Source organism: Lepisosteus platostomus, chromosome 13, assembly GCF_059453375.1.
Source record: "Lepisosteus platostomus isolate fLepPlt1 chromosome 13, fLepPlt1.hap1, whole genome shotgun sequence".
Taxonomy (NCBI): domain Eukaryota; kingdom Metazoa; phylum Chordata; class Actinopteri; order Semionotiformes; family Lepisosteidae; genus Lepisosteus; species Lepisosteus platostomus.
The window spans coordinates 41,685,770-41,709,515 of record NC_142623.1 but is presented as its reverse complement, the minus strand read 5'-3'; the positions used below and the strand labels follow the sequence as shown (position 1 = coordinate 41,709,515).

General features: G+C 42.3%; 1 protein-coding gene and 1 long non-coding RNA gene across 4 annotated transcripts in view; one reads left to right on the top strand and one right to left on the bottom strand.

Annotated features, from left to right (window-relative positions):
- csnk1a1 (casein kinase 1, alpha 1) overlaps positions 1–19,991 on the top strand; it is a 33,670-nt gene extending 13,679 nt beyond the window's left edge. The window contains exons 3-11 of one of the 3 annotated variants that reach the window (XM_088604707.1): positions 665–791; positions 1,424–1,522; positions 4,856–4,939; positions 8,619–8,758; positions 9,838–9,916; positions 10,561–10,635; positions 11,795–11,901; positions 12,575–12,687; positions 18,408–19,991. In XM_088604707.1, the coding sequence (XP_088460833.1) occupies positions 665–791; positions 1,424–1,522; positions 4,856–4,939; positions 8,619–8,758; positions 9,838–9,916; positions 10,561–10,635; positions 11,795–11,901; positions 12,575–12,687; positions 18,408–18,415 (832 nt within the window). In that variant the 3' untranslated portion in view covers positions 18,416–19,991. Of the gene's footprint in view, positions 1–664; positions 792–1,423; positions 1,523–4,855; positions 4,940–8,618; positions 8,759–9,837; positions 9,917–10,560; positions 10,636–11,794; positions 11,902–12,574; positions 12,724–18,407 lie in introns of all 3 variants that reach the window. The other 2 variants (XM_088604706.1, XM_088604708.1) reach the window with 2 other exon arrangements.
- LOC148650663 (uncharacterized) overlaps positions 1–23,746 on the bottom strand; it is a 190,830-nt gene that overhangs the window by 137,438 nt on the left and 29,646 nt on the right. The window lies entirely within an intron of this gene.

The following is a 23,746-nucleotide window of genomic DNA, read 5'->3' as shown; positions in this document are numbered from 1 at the left end:
GCATGTATTTGGGTTAGAAAATCCTCTGAGAAAGAAACTTCATCTATTTCATTTGGAGTTCCAAGGCAGTGCAGCTGGGATCACTCAATGGTGGCTGTGGAGGGAGGGATTCCCATCTACGAGTTTTTTCTCAGCTTGATTGTGACTTCATAACCATGCTGTACATTCGCAAATTAATTTATTGAAAAGGGTGAGTGTAGTGAAGCTACCCCAGTTCAAAAAGGCACCTTAAAACCGACAAGTGTGTCTGGTAGGGGGAGAACACCAGAGCTTAAATGAATCTCCTACACTATCTGGCTGGGAGAGCTGAACGTTTTTAGACTTCTTAACAAAGAGGACTACAAGGTAACCTGACTCCAGTATTCAAAATCCTCAAAGGTTTCGACAGTCCCAACCGAGCGGGCTTTATCAGAATGAACAGAAATGGCACACTTAAACTTGAGAACAGGAGCGGTTCTTTACGCAGGGAATTATGGTGCAAGCTACTCGGTCATGTTATTGAAGCTGAACCATGGCGTCTTTCGGGACACAGCCGGATGACATCGGTGGTTCAATTAGCTGTTAACAAATGGGCTGGATGAGACAAATGTGTATTATATTACTCCCTATCTCCCTATATATGGAGGGACGGACGTTGGTGACTGATATGCGTGTTGTTTTGCAGGTGGTATGGCCAAGAGAAGGATTACAATGTCCTAGTGATGGATCTCCTGGGGCCCAGTCTGGAGGATCTCTTCAACTTCTGCTCGCGCAGGTTTACAATGAAAACCGTACTGATGCTAGCAGACCAGGTAAGCCGCTGGCTGGCCAGGGAGTATTGAAATATGGTGGGGTGACAGGGGCGATGATTACACAACCTGTGAACTGCCACTCTCTTTTTGCACGTCTTTAGATTGCTCCATATCCTTAAACCATGCAATTTTAGCCGTTTTGCTTTTAACTAAAGTTTTGTGCCATGAATACTTTGTTTTATTGAAGAGGAAACAGTTGGATACCTTGAGCCATAGCGTTTTTCTTAATCTCTAGTTGTGTTGCATACTTGTACACACTCTTTGTGGCAGCATGTATAGTTTGCAGAAATGGCACTTGCTGCTTGGCTGGAGCTGGTGGGCGAGCTCACGAGGCAGTATGATTTCCACTTACTGTGAGCTAAGAAGCACACTCTTGTGTGGATCATCTTGGAATGGGCTTTGATTTAGAGCTGAAGTGGAGAAAGATTTCGGTGCCGAGAAACTGTTTTGCATAGCTTATAACATGCATCTAGGTCACCTTACAATTTCACATAATGAAAGGGGCTGTATTTGCATGGCTTGTTGAGATGGTAAACCTTTGACAGATTAACTATTAACATGTCCTGTGCCTGAGACATGAGTGCTTTTAGAGGGAAACTGAGGAGGGTGCTTTTGTTACCTTTTCTTTGCAGATGATCAGCAGAATCGAGTATGTGCACACAAAGAATTTCATCCACAGAGATATCAAGCCAGACAACTTTCTAATGGGTATCGGGCGCCACTGTAATAAGGTAAGCTTTTTAAATGGTTACCTGCAGGGTCTGCTGGGAGCACAAGTAAGACCTGTTTGTCAGAATGCTGAGGTAGGACAGTAGGAGGAGGTTCAATAACTACGAATGTGTCCTTTTAGACAGCTGAAGGGAGGGTTTCCTGTATCCTGACAAGGTTCTGCAGAAATCCACACCTCTTTCAGGACTGTTTCCATTCCTTCTTTTTTATTTAGGTGTTGGAGCTTGATGTGTCAAAACACTTGCGTTATTGTGACTGTAATACTTAACAAACCTGACATTTTTTTCAAAAGCTCCAAGGGGGGGCCTTCAACTTCTAAAGTTTTATTGCTTGCTAAATATGTGAGCAGTACTAGTTGCAGTTCCTTTTTCTTAGTAATTTCGAGCTTAACTGCTGTACAGATATTTTATTTAGTACACTTTGCTGTTAGTCATCCCTGTTTAAAAGGTAACCATTCAGGGGTGAAGCAGAGGTGCAAGGGTGCACTTCAAGCCCTTTTCAGTATCCCAACCTTTCTGTTTCAAGCCTTCATTTTTACAGCAGTTTTAATAATTGATTAAGCAAGCACAGTAGACTTGGTTTAAAAGTCATTTTTCTTTCAAGTCTAGTTACTATGTGACAAATCGAATCTGATCGTTCCTTCTCTAAGAGATGGTGCTTTTCTGGAAATGTGGTAATTGACAAAGATCTTAATGTTCAGACATTGTTCCCTAAATAAAATTTGAATTATTCAGGTATGTCTAAACATCATCATCATCATCACTATACTGTGCTTTAGATTGTTTACCGAGATGAAAATGAAATTTTTACTTTGTTTATAAAACATATATTGCTATCATTTAATCATGCTTATTGTTTTTAATATAGTATTCCTAATTGATCAGGGCATTTTAAAACATTGTGAATGGATGCTTTCCAACCTAGGGTGCTTTTGATGCTCAGTATACCCAGTGAGCTTTGTGATGATTTTGGTTAAACAAAGCAACATTGATTGCTTATTTTCATGCCTTCAAAGATAGCTTTTGCAGGAATAACAGCCTTCTGCATGCCTCTACTTGTAATCATACCTATTTTTTTTCCTGCAGAAAATCACTTGGTCTCTTGTGTGTGATATTATATATTGTATCTAAAGTTAAGTTGCCTGATTTTTATTTTTGTTTTAAATACTTCTATTTTGAGCCCTTGCAGACAGGCAACATTTGGCAAAGTTAAAGCATGATGCATATTTTAAACTGGAAGCACCAGTACCAGGACAGGATTAGCTTCTTGTGTTGTATCTTACTTTTCAAAGCAGGATTAATTATAGGACAAAGATCAATACTTGTCACATACTGTACCATCAAAGCCTGTATGACCATTTTTGGCAGTGCTGTCTGAAACTAGTGTTTACCATTGTGTGTCTGTGTGAATGCCAGCCTCAAGCTTTTTTTATATATTTATGAAATTTAGTTTATTCCTTTATTGACCGTGTCTGCCAAAAAGCCCTGTTCCCCATTAAGGATCTCTCCACAAAATGAATGTTCAGTCCCTTTGATGTCCAGAGCTGTTCTCCATCGCCCTGAGGTCAAGATCTTGAAGCAGATTACGTGCTGAGAGAGAGAACTTGATGTCAAGACGAAATGTTGAGCAGCTGTTGCGAAACCCACACTCTTCTGCCGTCAAATCGACAACCCGTCTGTCTTCGCTTCATTCCACCTGTCCTGTTCTCCTTCATTTTTAACTTTTTATCACCCATTTCCCTTTTACCTGCCAACTTTTAACAAAGTTTTTCCAACATGAAGAGGACCAGTGACTGTAGCTAGAGAGAATCCCAGTTAACGTCCTGCAGTGGACAGTTGCTCATTATGATGCAGTAATTTTTTTTTTTAATGGCAAACTATACCCCAGGCTTTTCTCTTTTTCCTCTATTGCCTCCCAACTGGGAAGTAAGAGATTTTGTGTCACGGAGGTGATGCCAAGGGTTTCATCTCTATTTTTCCAGCCAAGTGAAGTGCTGCAGAGCACATCTGCGTTGGGCTCTCATGATAGAGCTGGGATATGACATCAGATCATCTCCCTATGTGTCGCTCACTTCTAATTGCACATAGGTAGGAAAAAAAAAACAGTTTAGCGGATTAGAAAGCTTTGGTCCATCCTCTGCCTTCATGTTTTCCTAGTAGAGGAAAGAGAATTTATGTAATGATGAGCGTGATTTTTTTAAAGATGAAATGGGAACATTCATTCCTCTGCCCACTTCCCTATAGTCATCTCTGTACCATTTTCCATGCTGTGCCATTGAGTAACATTCAGCCCGGCATTATCCTAGGCTAAAAGCTTTTTTCACTTCTTAACTGCTTTCTAGAAAGCTCCTAAGTAGATACCACTGCCAGGGTTTCAACATGATAATCCCAGAAGCGCTCCTGTCATACTTTTTTTTTAGCTGTGCTAAATCTGATGCGTAAATTTACAGATTAATTCATGCTCTTACTTGTATTGCATGCTTTTTATTTTTGCTCTTTAGAGCTTCTCTTTGCATGTTAGTCAGCTTGATGGTCCTTACAAATGGTGCCAAAAAGCCTTCTGCCCTCTTCCTTACTGAAGGTGTCTCACCTTTTCAGTGCTGTCTTAAAAGCCAAAGGCATCATTTCATACATTGCTTTTAAGGAAAGATTAATGGGGGTAGTGAAGGGGCAGGGGAATTTTGTTAGTTTAATTTAAAAAGTTTCTCATGCCTAATGCAATCTGAGGGTGCCCATTGTAAGGAATAGACTGAAAATTAGGCCCTTTAACTCTAGTTGTGCTCAACTGCAGCTTGTTTTCTGCTTATGGGCAGAGCTGCTTATATTCTCTTTTTGATCGGGTTACGTCGTCATTGAAAGTCTCCAAGAGAGCTTGCGTATCAGGTGGCACTGCTAGTGTTAAAGGCTGAGATCATTCAGAAGCCTCTGCAAAGTAAAAAAAGAGGAACAGGCTTGGAAGTGTTCTGTAACCAAGGTGCATGTAGCTGGGGGAGGGGTGACTGAATTTCCTAGCAAACTCTTCTTGTGCCAGGGTGGCTTTTAAAACGAAAAGGCTGAATCTGCGCAGCTCGCAGACCTCCTAGCCCTCAGCCTTGGTGAAGCGTTAATGTTGGGGCTTGTGACCGAGGCAAGGTTAGGTCCTCCGAGAAAGGCGATTAGCAGAGCTCTCTCTTGGGTTGACTAGAGTGCTTTGTACTGGGAGAAGGATGGCTTTGGGCTTTTTCCTCCTCTTCTGCTCCGTTCTTTTTCTGAGCCTTGGTGTTGCCTGTCTGCGCTGGCCTTGTGGGGTTGTCAGCAATACTGTTTGATGCACTGCACCCTCTATTGTTTGTTTAGTGTTTAGAATCTCCAGTGGGGAAGAGGAAAAGAAGCGTGGCTGTTAGTTCTTCTCAGGACCCATCTTTCTCAGGATTAAACCAGGTCTGAAACACCTACCGTTTCCTAATACTCCCCCAAATTAACTTTGGCTTTATTTTTTTCTGTTTATAATTTGATCAGTAATCAATAAAATGTACACTTGTTGGCATTTAATCCAGACACACATGCTAAACAGATCTAGGGCTTAACGTTTAATCTAGATTGCAGCTTCTATGTTTAGATGTAGGACATGATTTAAGGGAGGTAAGGTGGATTATGTTGGTGTATTGGGTTGTTTGGAGTATTGTGGGTTCACGTTTTTATCTAAAAGTCATTCTACATCTGTTTGTTTATGTATTTTGTGACGGTTTTGTTTCAGTGGTGGCACTCAGTTGGGATTTTGGAAATGTTTGTCATTATGGAAGACTAATGTAGTCATTAAGGTGATGAGGTTACATTTCATGGAAAGCTTTGGAAAGTTCCCATATCTTTAAATAGAACTAAAATTGAAATGTGCAGTTAAGTTGAGTTTGGTAGGAATGGATATATGTCAGTGACTTGCTAGTTACACATCCTTTTTGTACGAAAATCAAGTTTTCTGAAATTTCCATACTATACTATGAAAACTTTATTTGGAATTATACAAGCTTTTTGTGTGACTGATTTGCAGATTACCATGAGTAGGATTTTATTCCAGTGGAGTAATGTACTGAGGGATAAATTAGGTTGTGTGCAGGGTCTCCTCTTTAGGTTACATCGGTTTATGCATAAGGCTTAAAAAAGTGGATTTTTAAAAGATCAAATCTAGATCACCCTGGCATTAGTGTATTTTTATAGTGGAGTAATAGGTGACAGATGTGAGTTGTAACCCTGCTCTGTAATGTGATGTTTGTTGGGGTACATTGGCGGTAATGTGCTCAACACCTAGCAGGGAGGGGGGGGTGGGCTTGAGCTGGCCCAGGAGGAGGGGGGTGAGCAGGAAGCAGCCTTCCCCGTGACCCGCTCTGCTCGCAGGCGGCGTGAAGCTGGTTTGAACCAGCCGCGGGGAGGCAGCGCGCAGCCCGGCTGACGTCAGGGTCTCGCTTTGCATCTGGCTCCCGGCCAGGTGCGCAGAACGTTGACGGCAAAGCAGGGGGGGATCGGCAGGGCTGCTGGGAATCTGCCTGTGTGAGCTGGGGATGAGACCAGGTGAACATGCCCAGTATCTTCCTCAGAGCTCCGCGGCCCGTGGGAAGTTTCCCAGTTTTTGTCGTGTGGGATTGAAACAGTCCATTATTTATGTGCAGCTGAGGATACTCCTGCTGGGTTTCAAATTTGGCTTTGGGGCTCTCAATCTCTTTTTTTTTTAAATTGATTTAAAAAGTTTTTGTCAGGTCTGGAGACCACTGTGGGTAGATGTAGTCTAATACCCTCATTGTGGAAATGTGTGATAGGAGATAAAAGCATCTGAAATGTAATTACATGATGTCTCTATAAATTTAGTTTGTTTTGCCGTCTCCTAGTAATGCAAGGCCTGGAGGAAAGTTTTCTGTTTTCAGTAGTATTTTTAGATTCTTGCACTGGATAGAAGACAGCATTGCTCTGTTTAAATGCAGAAATAAAAGAAAGAAGAGTGTTGGGACTGGCTTGTACCTGAGATTTGCATGATATTCCTCGTTAGTTCCCAGGTCTTGCTGGTTAGTATATGTAGCAAATCCCACACTCCTCACTTTTTTGATCAGATGGTGACATGTTGGCTATTCTTTCTGAATGAGCACATTTCAGTGAAGAGAAAGGAAGGCTTGATTGTAACAATGTGCCTCTCTTTGGGCATCATTAAAATTATTTTAGGCTTTACAATCCTAGGAAAATCTGTTTGATTTTCAGTAACTTCAGTAGCTAGGTTCAGTAACTGAACCTTTCTTTCTTACTTTGAGCAGCGGACACTTACTGGAGATGTTCTTTCAGTGACCTTATCAGATCATTCTTAACAGTGTGTCTTATACAAGCAGTTTTGGAATTAATTGGACAAATGTAGGTCATAACATACCAAAGGAAGCACTACCTACATAGTATTGCTGCTGGTCCACTCTGTAGCGGTGAATCCACTGTAGCCTCTTGAAGCAGGAGGCTGAATGACTAGTTTTCCTTCAGAACTTGTACTTTTATATGGCTTTATTTTACTGTCAGACAAGCTAGCCTTTCATACCATACCCCCTTCTGTGTCAGCCAGCTGCATGTGTCTTACCGCAGTCACATGGTGACCTTTACAAGTCCAGCAAAACAGTTTTGTTTTTAAGGAACTTGAGTCCTGGGAGCCTAGAATGTGAACGCCTTCCTCCTTCCAAGGATATTGGCAGCAGCCTGTCCCAAGATAAAGATGATATTCATCTCCCCTTATAGATTTGTTTCCAGTGTTTTCTGTAGAGTTGGCTTGTCTAGAACATCCTGAAATCTTTAAAACCAGCTCCTCTCCGCTCTCCCCAGCTTCCATTACTGGATGGATGGGGGTAATGCTAAATCCAGTTGTGAACTAGAATGTATTGCTCTCAAATTTTAAGACTCCATTTTGGTTTCAAAGTTTAAGACATGTGCCATCACCAAGATGTCTTTGTTAATAAGTGTCACTTGGTATAGGCTAGGTCTTGGCACCCATATCCTTCCCATCCTTGTGCTTTGACACCTTACAACTGGTAAGAGTATTTTTGAGGTACACAGCATGTAAGTGAAAGGGAGGACATCACATTTTCCCTGCCTGTTATTCTGCCAGCAACTGTTTATGACTCTTGAATCATGACTTTGTGTGGAAACATGCACCAAAATGTTCACAGTGTGAGTAAGGTCTTTAGAAGGATCCAGATTAGTAAGGATTGTGTACGATGTACTTTTGTATGCAACTGCAGCAGCAGGGACTCTTAACATGCGCCTGTAGCTGCCGTGTGACTGGATATTCGGATAGTGGCCTCTAAATGGAATGTTCTCGCTGAGCGCGACTCATCCTCTTGACAAGAGGAAGTAAGGTTGGAGTCCCGGGCCGAGCTAAGTGAGCAGAGCAGCACGGCTGAGTGGGTATGTTTCGATGCGATCGCCCCGTCTCGGTGAAGATGCACTCCCTACGGCTGCCCACACACATGTTCTTACGCAGGATAGCGGTCTGGTCCAGAGAAAACTTCCGTAATGTGATGTTTCCTTAGCAGTCAAGCCTGTGTTCGGAAGTCAAGGGAGTCGTCCCTTTTACACTCTGAAGAGGCCTTGGATTTGTTATATGACCGTGCTCTTAGTGCATTGGATATGTGGTGGTTTAGGATGTTGGCTTCCTTCTCTACATTGTGAGCTGCATTGCTGCTAGTTAGTCATGAAGTAGGAGGCATGGAGATTTAACTGGTACTGGTGATGAAATTTGAAAATTAAAAAAAAGTCTGCAATAGGGAAATTTAGAAGTAGGTGCAAAATGGAGTGAGTTTGAGAAGTGTTGACTATAGAGCTTCTGGATTTTGTGAATGAAATTTAAAGTAAACCTTTAAATTGTGTAATTCAGATTTTGTTTGCATCTCTAGAACACAAGAATAAAGGTACTAATTGCTTTTTTTGGTCTGAGGTTTTTGTTCAGTTCTTTTAAACTCACATTTACTGAATAACATTTTGATCAAGACCTACTATGGCCAGAAAGTTTCAGGTAGTTCTGTACATTGTTGTAAAGTACAACAGACTTTTAAAAAATAATGCCCCTTTTCCATGAACATCTTTTTTCTTTTCGTTTCAGTTGTTTCTTATTGATTTTGGTTTGGCCAAAAAATACCGGGACAACAGAACACGACAACACATACCTTACAGAGAAGACAAAAACCTCACAGGCACAGCTCGCTATGCCAGCATCAATGCACACCTGGGCATCGAGCAGAGGTAAGAACAGTGGTGATGCTGCATGTGATTCCCGAGCGTATGTAATCTGGAACTGAAACATTGGGTTAGATCTTGTATTAAGGGCTGCCTTTAAACTTCCACGTCTATTTCAGCCACAAAGATGTAGGAAACAAGAGTACTTACATATGAGAGGAGACCATTTGGCTCATCTCACCTATTTCATAGTCAGTAGCTAATTGATCTTGCCCAGTTGTTTCTTAAAGGAAGGCAGGATGTCAGCTGACAGACTGAGCAGCTTGTTCCATACTTTCACAATACTTTGAATAAAGACATGCCTCCTGTTCTAAGCTAATTTGAAATGTAGTTTCCGCTTGTGCCTTTTGGTTCATGTTTCACTGTTGGTTTGGAGAAATCCACTAGGCTTACTTTGTCAGTGACCTTAAGGATTTTCTGATACTTGAATCGGGTGCCCTCGTAGTCTGTGCTGTTCAAGACTAAAAAGGTTGGTCCCTCAGCCAGTCAGTGTAGACCTTGTCTTTTTTAGTCTTGCCTGTAGACCCTGCATGCATAACAAGGTTTTGCATACTCAACAACCCTGCTCAGCCATATGTCAGAGAGGGGTTTTGCCTTGTCTGATGAGGCTTTTTCTGACTATGGGTGCTTCCTGCTACCAGTAACAGCTGCTGTTTCCATTGACCCAGAATCCCACATGTTGTCAGCAAGGCTTTGTCACTGTTCTGTGAGAACACAGGTTCAGCTGTCAGTCATGTCAGCCGTCAGAATGCATGTTTGCAGTTACTCAGCTTCTTGGCATCTCCTGTAACCAGTAAGCCAATTTAATATCAAAGCTGAATGAACTGCATAGTGCTGCTAGGTGTGTTAAAACCGTTTTCCTAATAGCTTCTAACATTGAACTGAAAGGTCTGTTAGAAGAGCAGTACTGCATTGCAGTCAGGTCCGGTTTTACAGTATTCTTTATGGCATAAATTTAAGAAGTATCATGTTTATTTTTGGGTATCTATTTTTGTAACAGGCTCAGTTCTCTGTGTGCTAAAAATAGCAGTATTCTGAGATGGTGTACTGTCTTATTTTAAGCCTTAAAATCCTTGTCTTTGCAGCCGCCGAGATGACATGGAGTCGCTAGGATACGTGCTGATGTACTTCAATAGAACCAGCCTGCCCTGGCAGGGATTAAAGGTAGGACAGGCAGGTACCCTAGGGCTCCCAGATAATGTCAGGCTTGTGTATTTGACAATCTTAAAGGACAAGTCTCAACAGCCCTTCTCTTTCCAGGTTTGCATTGCAGTTCTGTGACAGAGTAACGATTTAATATCGAAATGATGTCAGCTCTTATTTAAAAAGCAAAACTGAGGATGCTGTAGGCATCTTTTCTTGTAAGACATTTTCTATAGTCACACTGGAATGTAAAACTCTGTTTCTCTGTAGGCTTTGCATGCCTGTGGAGGGTTAAAAATGAGCATTTGCATGAGATTCTTCTTAGTGTAATTAGATTAAATAGAACTTCAGCACTGGACAAGTGCTGAAATGTAAATCCTCTGACAGGGCAAATGTTGCAGTTTGCAGCTCGCTGTACTGGTAGTGGATTAAGGTTGTAAAAGAGTGGTCCAGCACACATGGACGACCGTGTGAGCAAAGGATCAAGGCCCATGCTCAAGACCACACCGCTGTTAATGCTTCGACTGTTTTCAGCGACAATTAAAGACATTCATAACTTCCATCTTCTCGACTGTGGGATTGTTCTACATGGGTGAAAGGGCAACATGTTGGTTTATTTTGGTGTTGCACAACATTTTCATGTTTTTCGCCCACATGTTCCACAGGCTGCCACAAAGAAACAGAAGTACGAGAAGATTAGTGAGAAAAAGATGTCGACTCCTGTTGAAGTCTTGTGTAAGGTATGTGCCACCTGTAACATCCTGTGGCTTTTGGCCTTTTGTGTCACCCTAGCAAGTATTCACAGTGAGCTGGTGTGTTGAACAGTCCGCCCTTAAGGAAGGATTATATAGAAGACCATGTTACTGAGCTATTCTAACTTGCTAGACAGGTCTTGGTTCGTTTTCAGAAAAATGAAGCGCTGCTTCTTGGCAGTTTGAAGCTGTGCATATGTGCACAGAGAAGAAATATCAAGTCGGGTACCCTGAGTGCCGCAGGTTAACATTTTCAAGCTGAGCTGTGCTCTGAGCTCTGGTTCACGCACTGTGGCTTTTTGCGGGAGTCTCGTGCATGTAGCAGGATGAGATCATGGGCTGACTTCAGAGATGCTACTGTCCCATGAATCCGTATGTGTTGCTAGGCCTCAACCTGATGTAGTGTCCATTTCTGTCATTGCCAACAGCATTAAGTGTTTGGTAGTTAAGTACATGTTTAACCACTCCTCAGTGTGCTACCATGTGACTTCTAAAACTGCAAGTGACTGACGTTGTTTGGTAATCCGTAGCTCAAACAGGGACACGGAAGTGTTGTGATGCGACTGAGAATGCTAGGAATGTATCCGTTTACAGGAGTGTCTAAAAATGCCTATTGGCTGTTATACTTAGATGTGAGAATGAAAATGTAGCACTTCTGGATCCTGTGGATCTAGGGCGGAGTTTTTGTTTCCATTTTAAAGTGATGTTAAGGTGGAAGCAGGAGTGGGGTGGCGAAGTCATGTAATTCCCGCTTTCGGTGAAGCAGCTGTGCTCGCAGGCCTGAACCAGAGGGATAGAGAGGGTGGGGTGGGGCGTGAGACTACAGGGCTGCGATGGAAAGGACGTGAGTGGAAACGTGATGGGTGACGCTGCCATCTGCTGGCTGACAAGCACTCGTGTTACCTGTGCCTCTGAAACGGCTTCTGGGCGGGTTCGTCCCGGAGAGCGGGGTACAGAGGCGTTGGGGTCCTGGAGGCTGTGGTTCGAAACTGTGCGCTAGTACAGGGTTTGGGGGCTCCATTCTGGCAGTGTTCTGGGAGAGCCCGACTTCGCCTGCACATTGCCTCTTTCCCCTTGTGCGGCTGGCTGGGTGAAGAGGCTTGAAGAGAGAGCCCTAATCGTGTTTTTCACGTATCCCTTTGTCTAGGGTTTCCCGGCAGAGTTTGCCATGTACCTGAACTACTGCCGTGGGCTGCGGTTCGAGGAGGCGCCCGACTACATGTACCTGCGACAGCTCTTCCGCATTCTCTTCAGGTGCTCACCATTACTCGCCCTCGTAGCCCTTTTCCTTAACGTCGAGTCTCGGCTTGCAGTCCTTCCCCAGAGAGCAGTGACGCACGCATAGGAACGTGTCTAGTTTCAGGCATTTTACAGTGAGTGAGAAATGTATAAGGCATTATCTGGGGGAAGACAAAAGTGGCTTACATAATGCTACATTAAATGTGTATGTAATGTAAGATATGGAGTTACGAGATGGCCATGTAGTAGCATTTTAACAATGTATGAGATTTATTTGGAAATGCTTTCAGGTCTGTAAGAAATCTCTGGCCACTGGCGATTGCGATGGCAGGTATGCTGTGGGAGTCTTATTCTCATTTCCCGGGGGTTTTCCTCCCGTTGCCACTGTGAAAATGTTCAGTCTTATTGTACATTGAACGGTTGCACCCACACCACTCAGGTTTGCCCTTTTCATCTCAAGTGATTCTAAATTAAAGCGGAGTTTTTCGCAACCTCACCAGACAATAGCCAGGATCAGATTTCTCTCTGGTTCCTTTAAAAATGTTAAATCTGAACAGCCTCACTGTAATGTGTGCTTTGACGTGATGGGACTCATTTAAGTGTGCTGCTTGCAGGAGTTGGCCTAGGCTGGTGGGAGAGTGCCTGTTGAGCCCCTCTGGGCGCTAATCTGTGCTGGTCTCTCTGGCAGGACCCTGAATCACCAGTATGACTACACATTCGACTGGACCATGCTGAAGCAGAAAGCCGCCCAACAGGCAGCCTCCTCGGGGGGGCAGGGGCAGCAGGCACAAACCCCCACAGGCAAGCAAACTGACAAACCCAAGAGTAACATGAAAGGTTAGTAGCAAAGAGCCAAGCGACGTTTTGAGTGCAGTAACAGAGACGCCAATTGCTTTCAAAGCAAAGGGTTAAAAAAAACTGGATTTGGAACACTCTCTGTACCCCAAATTCATTTTTTTTAGTAGATCAATGAAAAACAGTGTTAGATCAAGGAGACACCCAAAAATTCAGTTGGTCTGTCTTGCAGATGCAAAGACGTCCTTGGAAAATTTGACTACTAACTTTGAACCAAAATGTCTTTCTTCTTCTTTGGGACAAAGGGGTTGCTTTATATTTGTTTTTGGAGGTAAAAAAAACATTAAATTATCCCTTCCTTGAATTAACCTCTTTCCAAATGGGATAACATTGATAGAGAATTATTCCAATCATCGTTCCTGGACCTAACACTTGTTAGTTTTGATTGGCATACAGATGCATGTCTGATAATAAGATGTTAATGGATGAACATGGGAGTGAGATTCTAACCTATTACTAACACTGGCATTTCTGGCTTGTGCTTTATAATATATTGATTAATAGAGGGATTTGTAACAGAAGTAAAATGTCTGATAATTCCCGTCTAATTCCACTTTAAACATTTTCTTTTTGATTCCTTATTAATATTTCCTTCACAGCTGGAAAGAAGAGATCTGTCTGCCAAGATACTGGTGAATCAGCAAGGAGTGATGTTAGTTAAAAAAATGATCCGCCTTATCCCACAGGTTTTGGTTGGTTTTCCGGATTAATGATCTTAATTTTTCTTTGTCAGATTCCCTGTACTGAAGTGGCTCTCAATACTGCAGTCGAAGCCTCATTAAATGCTGCTTTAAAAGAAATGCCTGCTTGGTCAAAGGTGGGGGGTGGTGATCCAATATATATCTGCCACGCCTTTGCATCTTACTGTCTGATTTATCAATACGCTCCCTGCAGGGTGAGCCGGTTTCGTGAAAACAATCCTGGTTGTCGTATTATTTAATCCCCAGATTGCAGCGTGGCTTGTTTTTTCTGTGAGCTATAAATCTTTGAGCCAGCGATGTCTGTGCAGCTTTGTTGTAGGCTCACTGCTACAGTGTGAAAGACACCATGTGAAGGGCCAAATGTTTGATCAGTCCTCCCCATGGAAACGACCTTGTTGGGTTTAAGTCATTTGATGCTGGCTCACATGCCCCCTTCTTTGCGTTCTTCCTGGCTTTAAGCACAGCTCGACCACCCCCTTAGGAGCCTTGTGTGTAATACTGCACGCATGGTGAGGCTGTTTATCAGGATTGTGCTGAGTGTTTGGGTGGGCTATTCTCATCGCAGCCCTTTCTGCTCTGCAGAAAATGTGATGCCCTAATTGAGGTTTTGCATGAAAAGCTGATGCATAGATGGCTCCTTCGATCTGGAGTTCTGTTACTGTCAGTTCTACTAAAACAGCATGTGTTTAAGGAGAGGTCCTCAGTGCTTAACTGGATACCTACATTTCTGAACTGGCGTTAATCCAACCTGCCTGAACTAGTTTACATTACATTGTAGTAGTTTGAGTTTCATTGCGATTTTTAATGGTTGTCAGACTCTTTACATTTGTCTGCATTTAGGTTTAGTTTTACGTGCCATTCTTCTCGAACAGATCGAGATTTCTTCTACAGAAGAAATGTACGAAAGCCAGTTTTCATGTGTGTGAAAGTATCTGACGTTTTTACCTTGTTCCAGTTACCCTGCCAGTATGTTTCTGTACAGCTTCCTTGTATAGATACAAAGTACATTTAGCTCATTTCACTGGCTAGCTGCCTGCAGCATTTCCTGGTGATACTTAATGAAATTCTGGAAAATGTCCCAAGCTAACGAAAAAGATTTCTCCGTTCTGCTGATGTCAGTGCAGTCTGCATTTTGCAAAGTTTTCCTTGAAGCTTTGAAAGACATTACAGTATCACAGGAGAAAGGACTCTTCTTAATACTGCTGATAATTCATTGCACTTCTCCTGTTAAAGGCAATAAACAATACAAAAATTACACCACAAATAGAACTGCTGATGTAGCAGTGGACTAACCCTTCATCTGCGCTGTCCTTGAGTTGTTTTTGCAATGTTGGTAACCATTGTTGGAACCTCTCTAGAATGCTTTTGTCCACAAAGCTGAGCAAATTGCCAGTTTTGAACTTGAGTTTGACAGTGTTTTGCTGATGTGAGATTTTTTTTTTAAACACGCAAGGTCAAATAAAAAAATTGACACATGTCCTTCCACACCCTCTCCCCCAAACCTTGGTTTCATGTTTCTTTAGGACTCTGACTTAAATTGAAAATCTGTTTAAAGGCATTTCATTTTTCTTAAAAACAAGCTGGGTTTCACTGCACCTTTCCTAGTTGTTATAGGCATATTGACCCATTTAAACTAACAACCCCTCCATGCCTGTAAAGCGAAGCTCTTTAGCCAGGAATTTTAAATGGCAAAGCTCTAGAGTATTGGAGCTTGAAAGGACTTTGTTTGGAAGGTATTGCTGGTTTCCTGGATACCATCTTGGCTTCCCCACTACAGTAGGTTTGTAACAATACCAACATTGTTAATGTGGCTTTGTATTACAGCCTTCTTGCGTAGTTACCCAATGAAGAAGTATTAAATGAAATTTGTTCAGAGTGAATAATTTCAGTCTGATTGCATTACCGCATGGCCGTTTAACTTGTGGTCAGCTGATCTTACACCAAGCATCTGTTGGATTGCACTAGATTTCTGAAGATTCACCCGCCTTTTTACACTCGTGTAAGAAGTGGAGTTCATTTGGTTTAAAGGTTTAATTGTCTGACCTTTTGGAGTGCTTTATGAACAGCTTTAGCGTAGAGAAACTTGGCGTGTACTTCCTTTGCAGTTTCTAGTTTTCCGAAACAGTGCGACCTGCTACTCATAAAAGTGTAAACCTTCAATTACTGTGATGACCATTGGTTGGCCCTAAAGAATAGGACCTCAAAAGACCATGTTCAGGTCAATTTCAGGAAGCTGGCCTTGCACAGTTTTATCTAGCTTCCCCAATCTAATGAGCCGATACCGAGACATGAAATTGGAAGAACTCTGTTCTGGTGAAAGTACATTGAAGTGAATTTAAGGGTCATCTTGTATACTCCAAATATGAATAGAGTTGATGGTGCAGTGTTTTTAATTGCTCCTATCGAGGTCCAGTTTATTTTATTGCTAATCCAGGATCCTTTCCAGTGTTAGTGTTTAGAGGCCTATAAATTCTTAATCCTGAAATCTCCTTAACCTGAACTGAAGCTTTAACCTGGACCAGCTTTTTAAATGCCAGGTTGAGATTTAAAACTTAGTGTGTTATATCCGTACTCTCAGTGGTTTGAGACCGTTTCTTGAGAATGCTTGCACCGTCACCTTTGTTTATAGAAAACGGAGAAATTGCTTACTCTATTTCCTTAATTAATTTCAGTCTCCATCTCATAATTGAAACAGAGGTCATTTTCAAAGGAGTTAAGGACCTTTTAGATTATTTGGCACAATGAAACTTTCCATGCCTTAGGCAACGATTAATTTATTTTCTATAAACATGAGTGCATTCCATTATCTAATCACAATACTTATAAAACAGCAGAGGCAGTCTAATTGCTGTTTCTAACTATACAAGGTTAGGTTTTTGAAAATATAATTTGGTTTTGGAAATTGATGGTCAGTATCACCTATATTGAATTATATTTGGAAATTTTGACTTAGCTGAGCTTTTAAAACAGTTTCCAGGTAGGCTGACATAAATAGTGAAATGTGGGTATGAAGTACCTTGGGATTTTGAATTTTAAAGCCAGTGCTGAATTCGAGGTTTTTCAGAATTTCATTGCATCTCAAGACCTATACAAATGTTAGTTGTTTTTGGGGTGGATATTGGAAGATGCATGTTGCCGCTTAAAACCGAAGGAGTGTCAAACAAGCTCTCCAGCAATCAGTGTGTACTCCACCTGGATTTCTTTCTCCCTTCTCACGTACCACTGCAATGTGCTTGAAATGTTCAGAGGCTTCAATCCGCAGCCTCACTTTGCCTGCAGCCAGATCAAACTGTTCTCTGAAGCCTGAGCTGAGCGGTCTTGCTTGGGTCTGAGTCAGAGGAATGGGAGCCAGAAAAGCCTGTCAAGATCCACACACTAAGCACCACAGTTAAAACTTCACTGCACTGGCGTGTTCATGTACAGGCTTGTGTGCCGTAACATTTCTGGGTGAGGATTCAACAAGCCACTGGTGTCTTTCATCCTGCGTCTCGAAGGGAAGTTAAATTACTGGTTTCTTAAGCCTTATCTCTTAAAACAGTCTTTTTATTCAGGGAATTGTTTAGATAATTCTGTTTTGCAGTTTTTCTCTAGCGTGAATTGGATTGTAACTTCAGTCTGTAAACAGTCTGCCCGTTACTGTATTACCGCTAATGAGTTATGGGCTGGCTCTGGAAGAGCCTGGGGCCTTTGCATTCAGTTGTGTTTCTGCCCTGTTGATTAGAACACCCATTAATTTACCGACCTGATTACGTGCTTTGAAAGCGTAAATAGTTTCGTGTGAAACAGAAGATTTGGTTGCTGTCGGGAATGTACTTTTGGGAAAGTGGATGCTCAGGTCTGTGTTGCAGCCCTTGTCACTGCGTAGCCATTGTCAAAGCCATTTGGGCTTGGTGCTGTCTCTATCTGGGACAGTGGGAGCAGAAGCAGAAACATCGTCGTTGCCTTCTGCGTCACGGGCTGTATTGAAGGGCTGTAAAGATTCTGCTTCCAAAATCTGTTTGGTATGAGGTATGCTTTACTGCTGGAGTATGAGCTGCTGCAGAGCCGTTGGATAGATCCTTCACGCCCCTTTTGTTTCTGCTGCAAATTCCTGAAAAGACAGCTGTTTCGGATAGGTATGCCAGGCACGCGCCTTGGTCTGTAGTGCGACTCCTCCCCTGACCCATGAAACCGTGGGGGTCCCGAGTTCTACAGTTTTGCTCCAAAATTGAAATGTTGCATAAATTCCATATCTGAACTTGGGCCTCAAGTCTTAAACGCCCCATATTTTTATGTAATCTGGAATTCATCGTTTTTGCCCAGTGATCGCTTACTTCGTGAAGACTCGTAAATGATTTGTAGTGACGCTTTTAACCAGGTTAACATGCTGCATTTTCATCGTCTTCATTGTTTGATCTTGACTTGAGAGGAAGGACATTGGTTCAACAGAGGACTACCTCTCTCCAGTAGTGGTTTACAGTTTTAGTAAGACACCCTGATTGAGAATGGAGGTCACGATGTTGCACTGGTGCGTCCAGTGTAACTACTTAAATTAGGTTAAACTTGAGTTGGACTTTCATACATTCAGTGCTGTTTTTTCTTGATCATTATTGGTGGTGTATTACAGGGTTTATTAATTAATCTGCTTACTACATTTTCTTACGTTCTTTAGAAATATTTAGGGTTTTGACGAGCCTTTCCACCTTGCTTCAAATAGAATGTGAAATGAGGTCGTTTTAAGTAGTTCTAACTATAGCTTGATATAAATGTTTAATGAAATCTCATGACCTCTCTGCAGGATCTAATCTCATATTCTCTTGTTTTTAGGTGATGTATTCTATAAAGACAACTTTTTGTTGCAGAAAGAGCTGCGGCCTTGGCAGAGTTTTTACTATGTGTTGTGCTGTGTTGTTACACTCTGCTCGTTCACCTTGACACAAAGTCTTGACCTAATCCCCTCCCCCCTTTTTTGTTTTTCTCTTGCAGGTTTCTAAGCATTAAGGTGATGTAATGAAGCAGAGCAGAATGGTCGTAGCAGGATTTGCCTTCTAATCACTCCCCGGCATCTAGGATTTTAATTCACAAGAACCTGCCAGGCATTGTGGGCAACCATTTTTTGCTGTTTAAGGACTTTCGTTTCATATATTATATATGTAATCGGTATATATAGATAATATGCACAGGCATCTATCTATATATAGGTTTGTATATACTATATACACACTGAACAGGCTATGTATGGAGCCTTGAAGCTGTAGCCTTTTCTATTGTCCTGTTCCAGAAGACTTGGGTGTCTCTCCCTGTTTCTTTCTTCAAGCTGAAAACTGTGTAAGTGGTTGGCTCACAGAGGAATATAATTGTGCACATGCCAATTTTTCCCTGAGTTCTCTCTCCAGACTCGAACTGCTTGAGTTTGTCCCGCCCCTCTTCTTCGTCTCCCATCGGAGAAGCTCGACCCCCTGTCCCGTTCCGGCACGGCTCCGCTGCGAGGCGCGTTCCGAGGAGTCAGGCCTCACAGCAGGATGTCATAGATTTTAAATGCACCTTTTTTTTTCTTCCCTTTTTGTTCTTGACCTCAAGAGAAATGAAAAGATGTGAACCTTCCGGCATCAGTTCACATCCTCGTTATCGAATTCATTGTTCAGAGATTACTTAGCAAACATCGGGGCACCTTTTTTTTTTGAAAAAAAAAATGGTAAAATAACTCTGCCTGCTGATACGCGCTAGAATAAAAAAGCTAATGTGAAGATTTAAAAAAATTCTAGTGACTACTAGGTTTCTCTTTAGAACGCTGCATTAACTGTATTGTACTTGGTAAACAGTTGAAAAAATAAAACAGGCATATTCATTACAGATTAGGCATCACTTCTTAACTAAACCTGTATGTACAGTAAATTGCTCAAGTAACATAATTGTACACATTGATCTGGGGTTTTCCGTTTGGACATGTCAACATGTTAATTGAAAGAAGTAAACACCATCTGTTAGAGTTGATTTTATTGCTGTGATGGCCTCAGTGTTCTGTGAGACAAAAGAACATGTACAAAGTATTTTCGCCCCACTCACCTGGTATCATGCTATTCTTTTTTTATATATATATACTTTTTTTTTAAATCAGTAAAGGTAATTTTTTTTCAGTTTTATAGAGATGTATCTTTTCCCTTTTTTTATTTTTATCGTTTTGAGGAAAGGGTTGTTTCTGTTGGTTTTTCCTGCGGTGGAGCAGATCCTCTTGTAAAATATCTCTGGGACTTTCTCTCTGCGACCGTGAAATATTGCGCTGCTGGGTTGAAGCAGCGCCTTTTTTTCTGTTAGTTTTTTTTTTATTAATTTGGAAAAAACGTTGTTGGAGGGTTTTCTTTTCTATTTACTTCTGAGTCTTGTGAAGAAAGCAAAGGTTAATCTCAGCCTTTAGCCACAGCAGATTCACACCAGTAACTTGTTAGCTGGCTGTCCTTCTCCCTTATTACTCCTCTGACCCAGCCTAAGATATTTTACTGCTGGAATTCTATAACAGTGTAATTTATTCCCTTTTAGCATGTCAGAATAAATTAAATTTACTTGTCAGAACCGCTGTTCCAGTGTACTGTGTAATTCAAAACATCTGCCTTCTAATCTTAAATCCCGCTTTACCTTGGAAAGTCTGGTCCGTGGACTGGGTGGGAACCTTTACTGTTGAACACTGGATATTGTTTTGCTTTTGTTCCTTTTATTTTCTCTTTCATGGCTTCATTTCTTACACATCTTGTTTCTCTCTCGAAAACCAATCCCACCATCTTGTTTGAAAGCATCATGAGCCTTTCGTGTTTTTTGCAGCGTCCATGTTAAGTACCTGGAGTTCGGGAACAAGGCCGCATCTGTGCTGGACTCCCATTTCCTTGGACAGCCCCCATTTGAAGTCCTGTAACAATGTATGCATCTAATTACTGTGCAGTCGCATACGACAGATTAAAAGAAAAATGTGGCGAGTGTTTTCTTTGTGGGAAGAGTGCATGCCTTTTATATAGAAGCTCAAGCAGTTATATACTTTTGTGATGCTGATGGGATTGCAAGGGTTGAATGTCCAGATTTTAAATTGGATTGATTGCTTCATTTCTGACCTTTCTTACCTGTTGCAGAAATTGCAGTTCAGCTAACAGAGGTTTATACATGTACCACCCAGTCCTTTCCCACAAGGATGCTTGGCATCAGCCCCTCAAGGTTTAGTTTTTTTTCCTGTGCTTTACACATCCTTTCTTCACCAGCCAGGCTCCCCACATGAAATTTAAAGACTAAAGGTCTCGTTGAGATCAACATTGCTAACTTTGAGGTACTGGTTTTCACCAGCTGGGAATGATTTGCGTTGGGGTAGTTTAAACCAAGTGACAAAAGAGAAAACACTACTGTTTTCTAAAATGCACCCCTACTTAAACGCAGAGGAGATGGCAGAAAGGTGCAAGTCAAACATTGAAATGGAGTATAAAAACTTTTCCTGGTTGATTTGGCACCACTACTGGCCCATAAGCATTTTCATGTCCCAAGGATTTTTATTCAGAATGATCCTTTGTGTTGGGCTGGAAGTTACTTCCTTTTCTGTTATATAAGCTGGCCATGGTGAGAAACTCATTGTTACAGTGGCGTCACTCTAGTCTGAAGCAAGAAGAAATCATTTACGTGCACAAAGCATCTCCCTAGAGAGTAAGCAGTTTTTTGTTAGTATGTCGAGGTCCAGTAACAGGCATCCCATTTATGTTTGCAGTCTAAAAAAGGTTTAACCAGAGGATTAATTCTCCAAACCTGGAAGCTGGAACTCTTGGGACAAAAGATGTGTTCATGGATAAAAGCATAACTTGTAAGATTTTGGGGTCTTGGGAGAGATTGTCCCTATTGCTGTCTTTAGTTTAGAACAAAGATTTTACTCCTGTTTTTTTTTCTTGACCATGATTCTATCCATTTTGTAGAATTCATAGACCTTTTTTATATAGGGGGTAGTCTTCCTTTTCTCCTACTGTGTTAAATTCGTAGCACACCTGGTTATAAGGTCAACAGAATCCTCTTAACTGTTTTGCAGTGGTTCTCTGGTTTTTTAGGTTACAGTATTTTGAACTTATCCAAAAAACTAAAACCAGCAGTCCTGTTCATACTTCAGCACGGCACCTTGCATGTCATGTCTGTGCATCTTTCATTTCACCTTGGGAAGAGTTTTCAAGTTGCCCTGTATCTCCTTGGCGCTGGTGCTGCTCAGTTTTATGAGTGGCAGGGTCAGAGATGGGGATTTCCAGCAGGAAGGATGTTGCTGTTAAGCAAGTGGTAGCATTGATTTCTCTGGCACCTTGTAATATGAGCTGGCGTCTATCTAGCGTTCAGCCCAGAAGGGCAACCTGAATATTAAACCAATGTCCTGTTTAGAAGTAACAGCTTCAGTTTGAATTGGATGGGAACCTTAATTTGCTTGCAGTGCAAAATGGCTTAGACATTATTCTACTAAAGCTTATGGGTGCTGCTGTAGTTGGGCTTTAGTGTTGTACTTATGGCAACGATGAGATTGGCCTTGTTTATTAATAAAAAGGTTTGACTAACAATAGCAACAGCCGTTCTGTTGATGTGACAGCCGTGGAGCGTCAATCACCTGTTTTGTCCTCTCGGCCCACACTGCGTTTCTGAGATGGATGAGTCAGCCCTCTTCTCCCGCCACACCAGCTGAGCCCGAGGCCTGGCAACCGAACTCGAGAGCTCCACTGCAGGGTATTCTAATAAATGCTCCGATGAGAACACTAAAGGGATCCTGTGTGTTTGCACAGTTTCGAATGAAGTCCAGGCTCTTGCGGTTCCTCGCCACAGTCCCCATCGCGTTTTCCTTTCGGCGAGCGTCATTAACGGTCGGGGGCTGTGTGCGTCTCGTGAGCTTCTCCAGCCAGCCTCGAGTGTTTTTATTTTAAAAACCTCGTGCTTCCTATTAATAAAAAAAGAATCGCACCTGGATCTCGCCTACTGTTGATGTGTCTCGTGAGATACGAGTTGCCTAGTATAGCACAACAGTGGTTACAAGCAAGAGGCCACATGGCAGTACCCGATGGAGGTTTTCAGCTTCTATGACACGGCTGGGTAACTTGTTCCAGATTCCCACAGCCTTTGGTCTGAAATTCCTTGAGTTCTCTTTTAAATGTGCTTTCTTAGATTCAAATTGTCCTCCGGTTTGTGTTTCCCTGTTCTTTAACAGGGAAACAGTTTGTGTTCAAGACTAAAAAGGTTCAGCTCTTCTAGACTTGTATCAGACGGGCTAGATCCCATTTGATTCTTGTTATTTTGTGGCACTGGTTCCGGCATGATTGAACAGGCTGAGTCAGTACAGAGATGGGTGTAATCAAGGACGACATTGAATCATAGTATTTCCGTTTGGTCATGTGGTATTAACGGGTTTTGTCAAAATGACAATGTGTAGGACAAGTACTGCCATGAATGTGTTTTTCGTTTTGTTTTGTCTTGTTACTTGATTGCGAATACCTGTGGATTGAGCTCTCTTGGGGTGTGCTTATGTCGCAGAGCTCCTTCGGCTGAAGGCTTCGACGCCTGATCAGCGGTGGGATGCTTGTAGGTTTTTTTGAACCAAAGCTTGGCTTGATGTCCGGAAGGTTTGGAAAGAGAACGTTAGAATTGAGTTCCTGAATGTTATCCATCAAGGCGGAATCCCCCCCCAAACGCCATTTTGCTTTTACCACATAATTGGTTCTCTTTCCCCTTTCTCGTCTCCTGCCTACAATCCATTAGGCACTCCATTGTGCAGCTCGTTCAGCCCACACAGACGTGATCCTGATGGCCAGCCCACAGGTCGCAGTGGGTACATGAATGGCAGGCGCAGCTAACGGTGGTTACCTAGCAGCAACAAATCCAGTGCCCTGGGCTCTAATGGCAGGGGACTGCTTCCTCAGACGGTGGAGGAGCAATGGGTGTGTCTGTGTATTGGCCCTCTGTGGGACTGATGCACAGTAGTACAGGCTGCTACAGCCAGCGGAGCCCACAGCTCCCCCAGGCAGTGCAAGTGAAGCAAGGCCCCTGGGAAGAAGGGGCTTTCATCTTTCTGGAATCTGTAACGCCAGTTTTGCAAAGGCCTGGCTTTGATCATCGTTAAAATATTCCAGTGTTTTTCTTCTGCTGCCGTGCCTGCTGTAAACTTGATACCGGCTGATGGAGAACTATTTAGACAGTCTCCACACGACATCAACAAGGGCAAAGCACTCTGTCTCGTATAGAGCGTGTACGCAATGGTGCAAATACATTATTCATCCTGGAATTGTGAATTAAGGACATCCGATAGCCTTCCTCTGACGCTCTGGACGTTCGGCGAG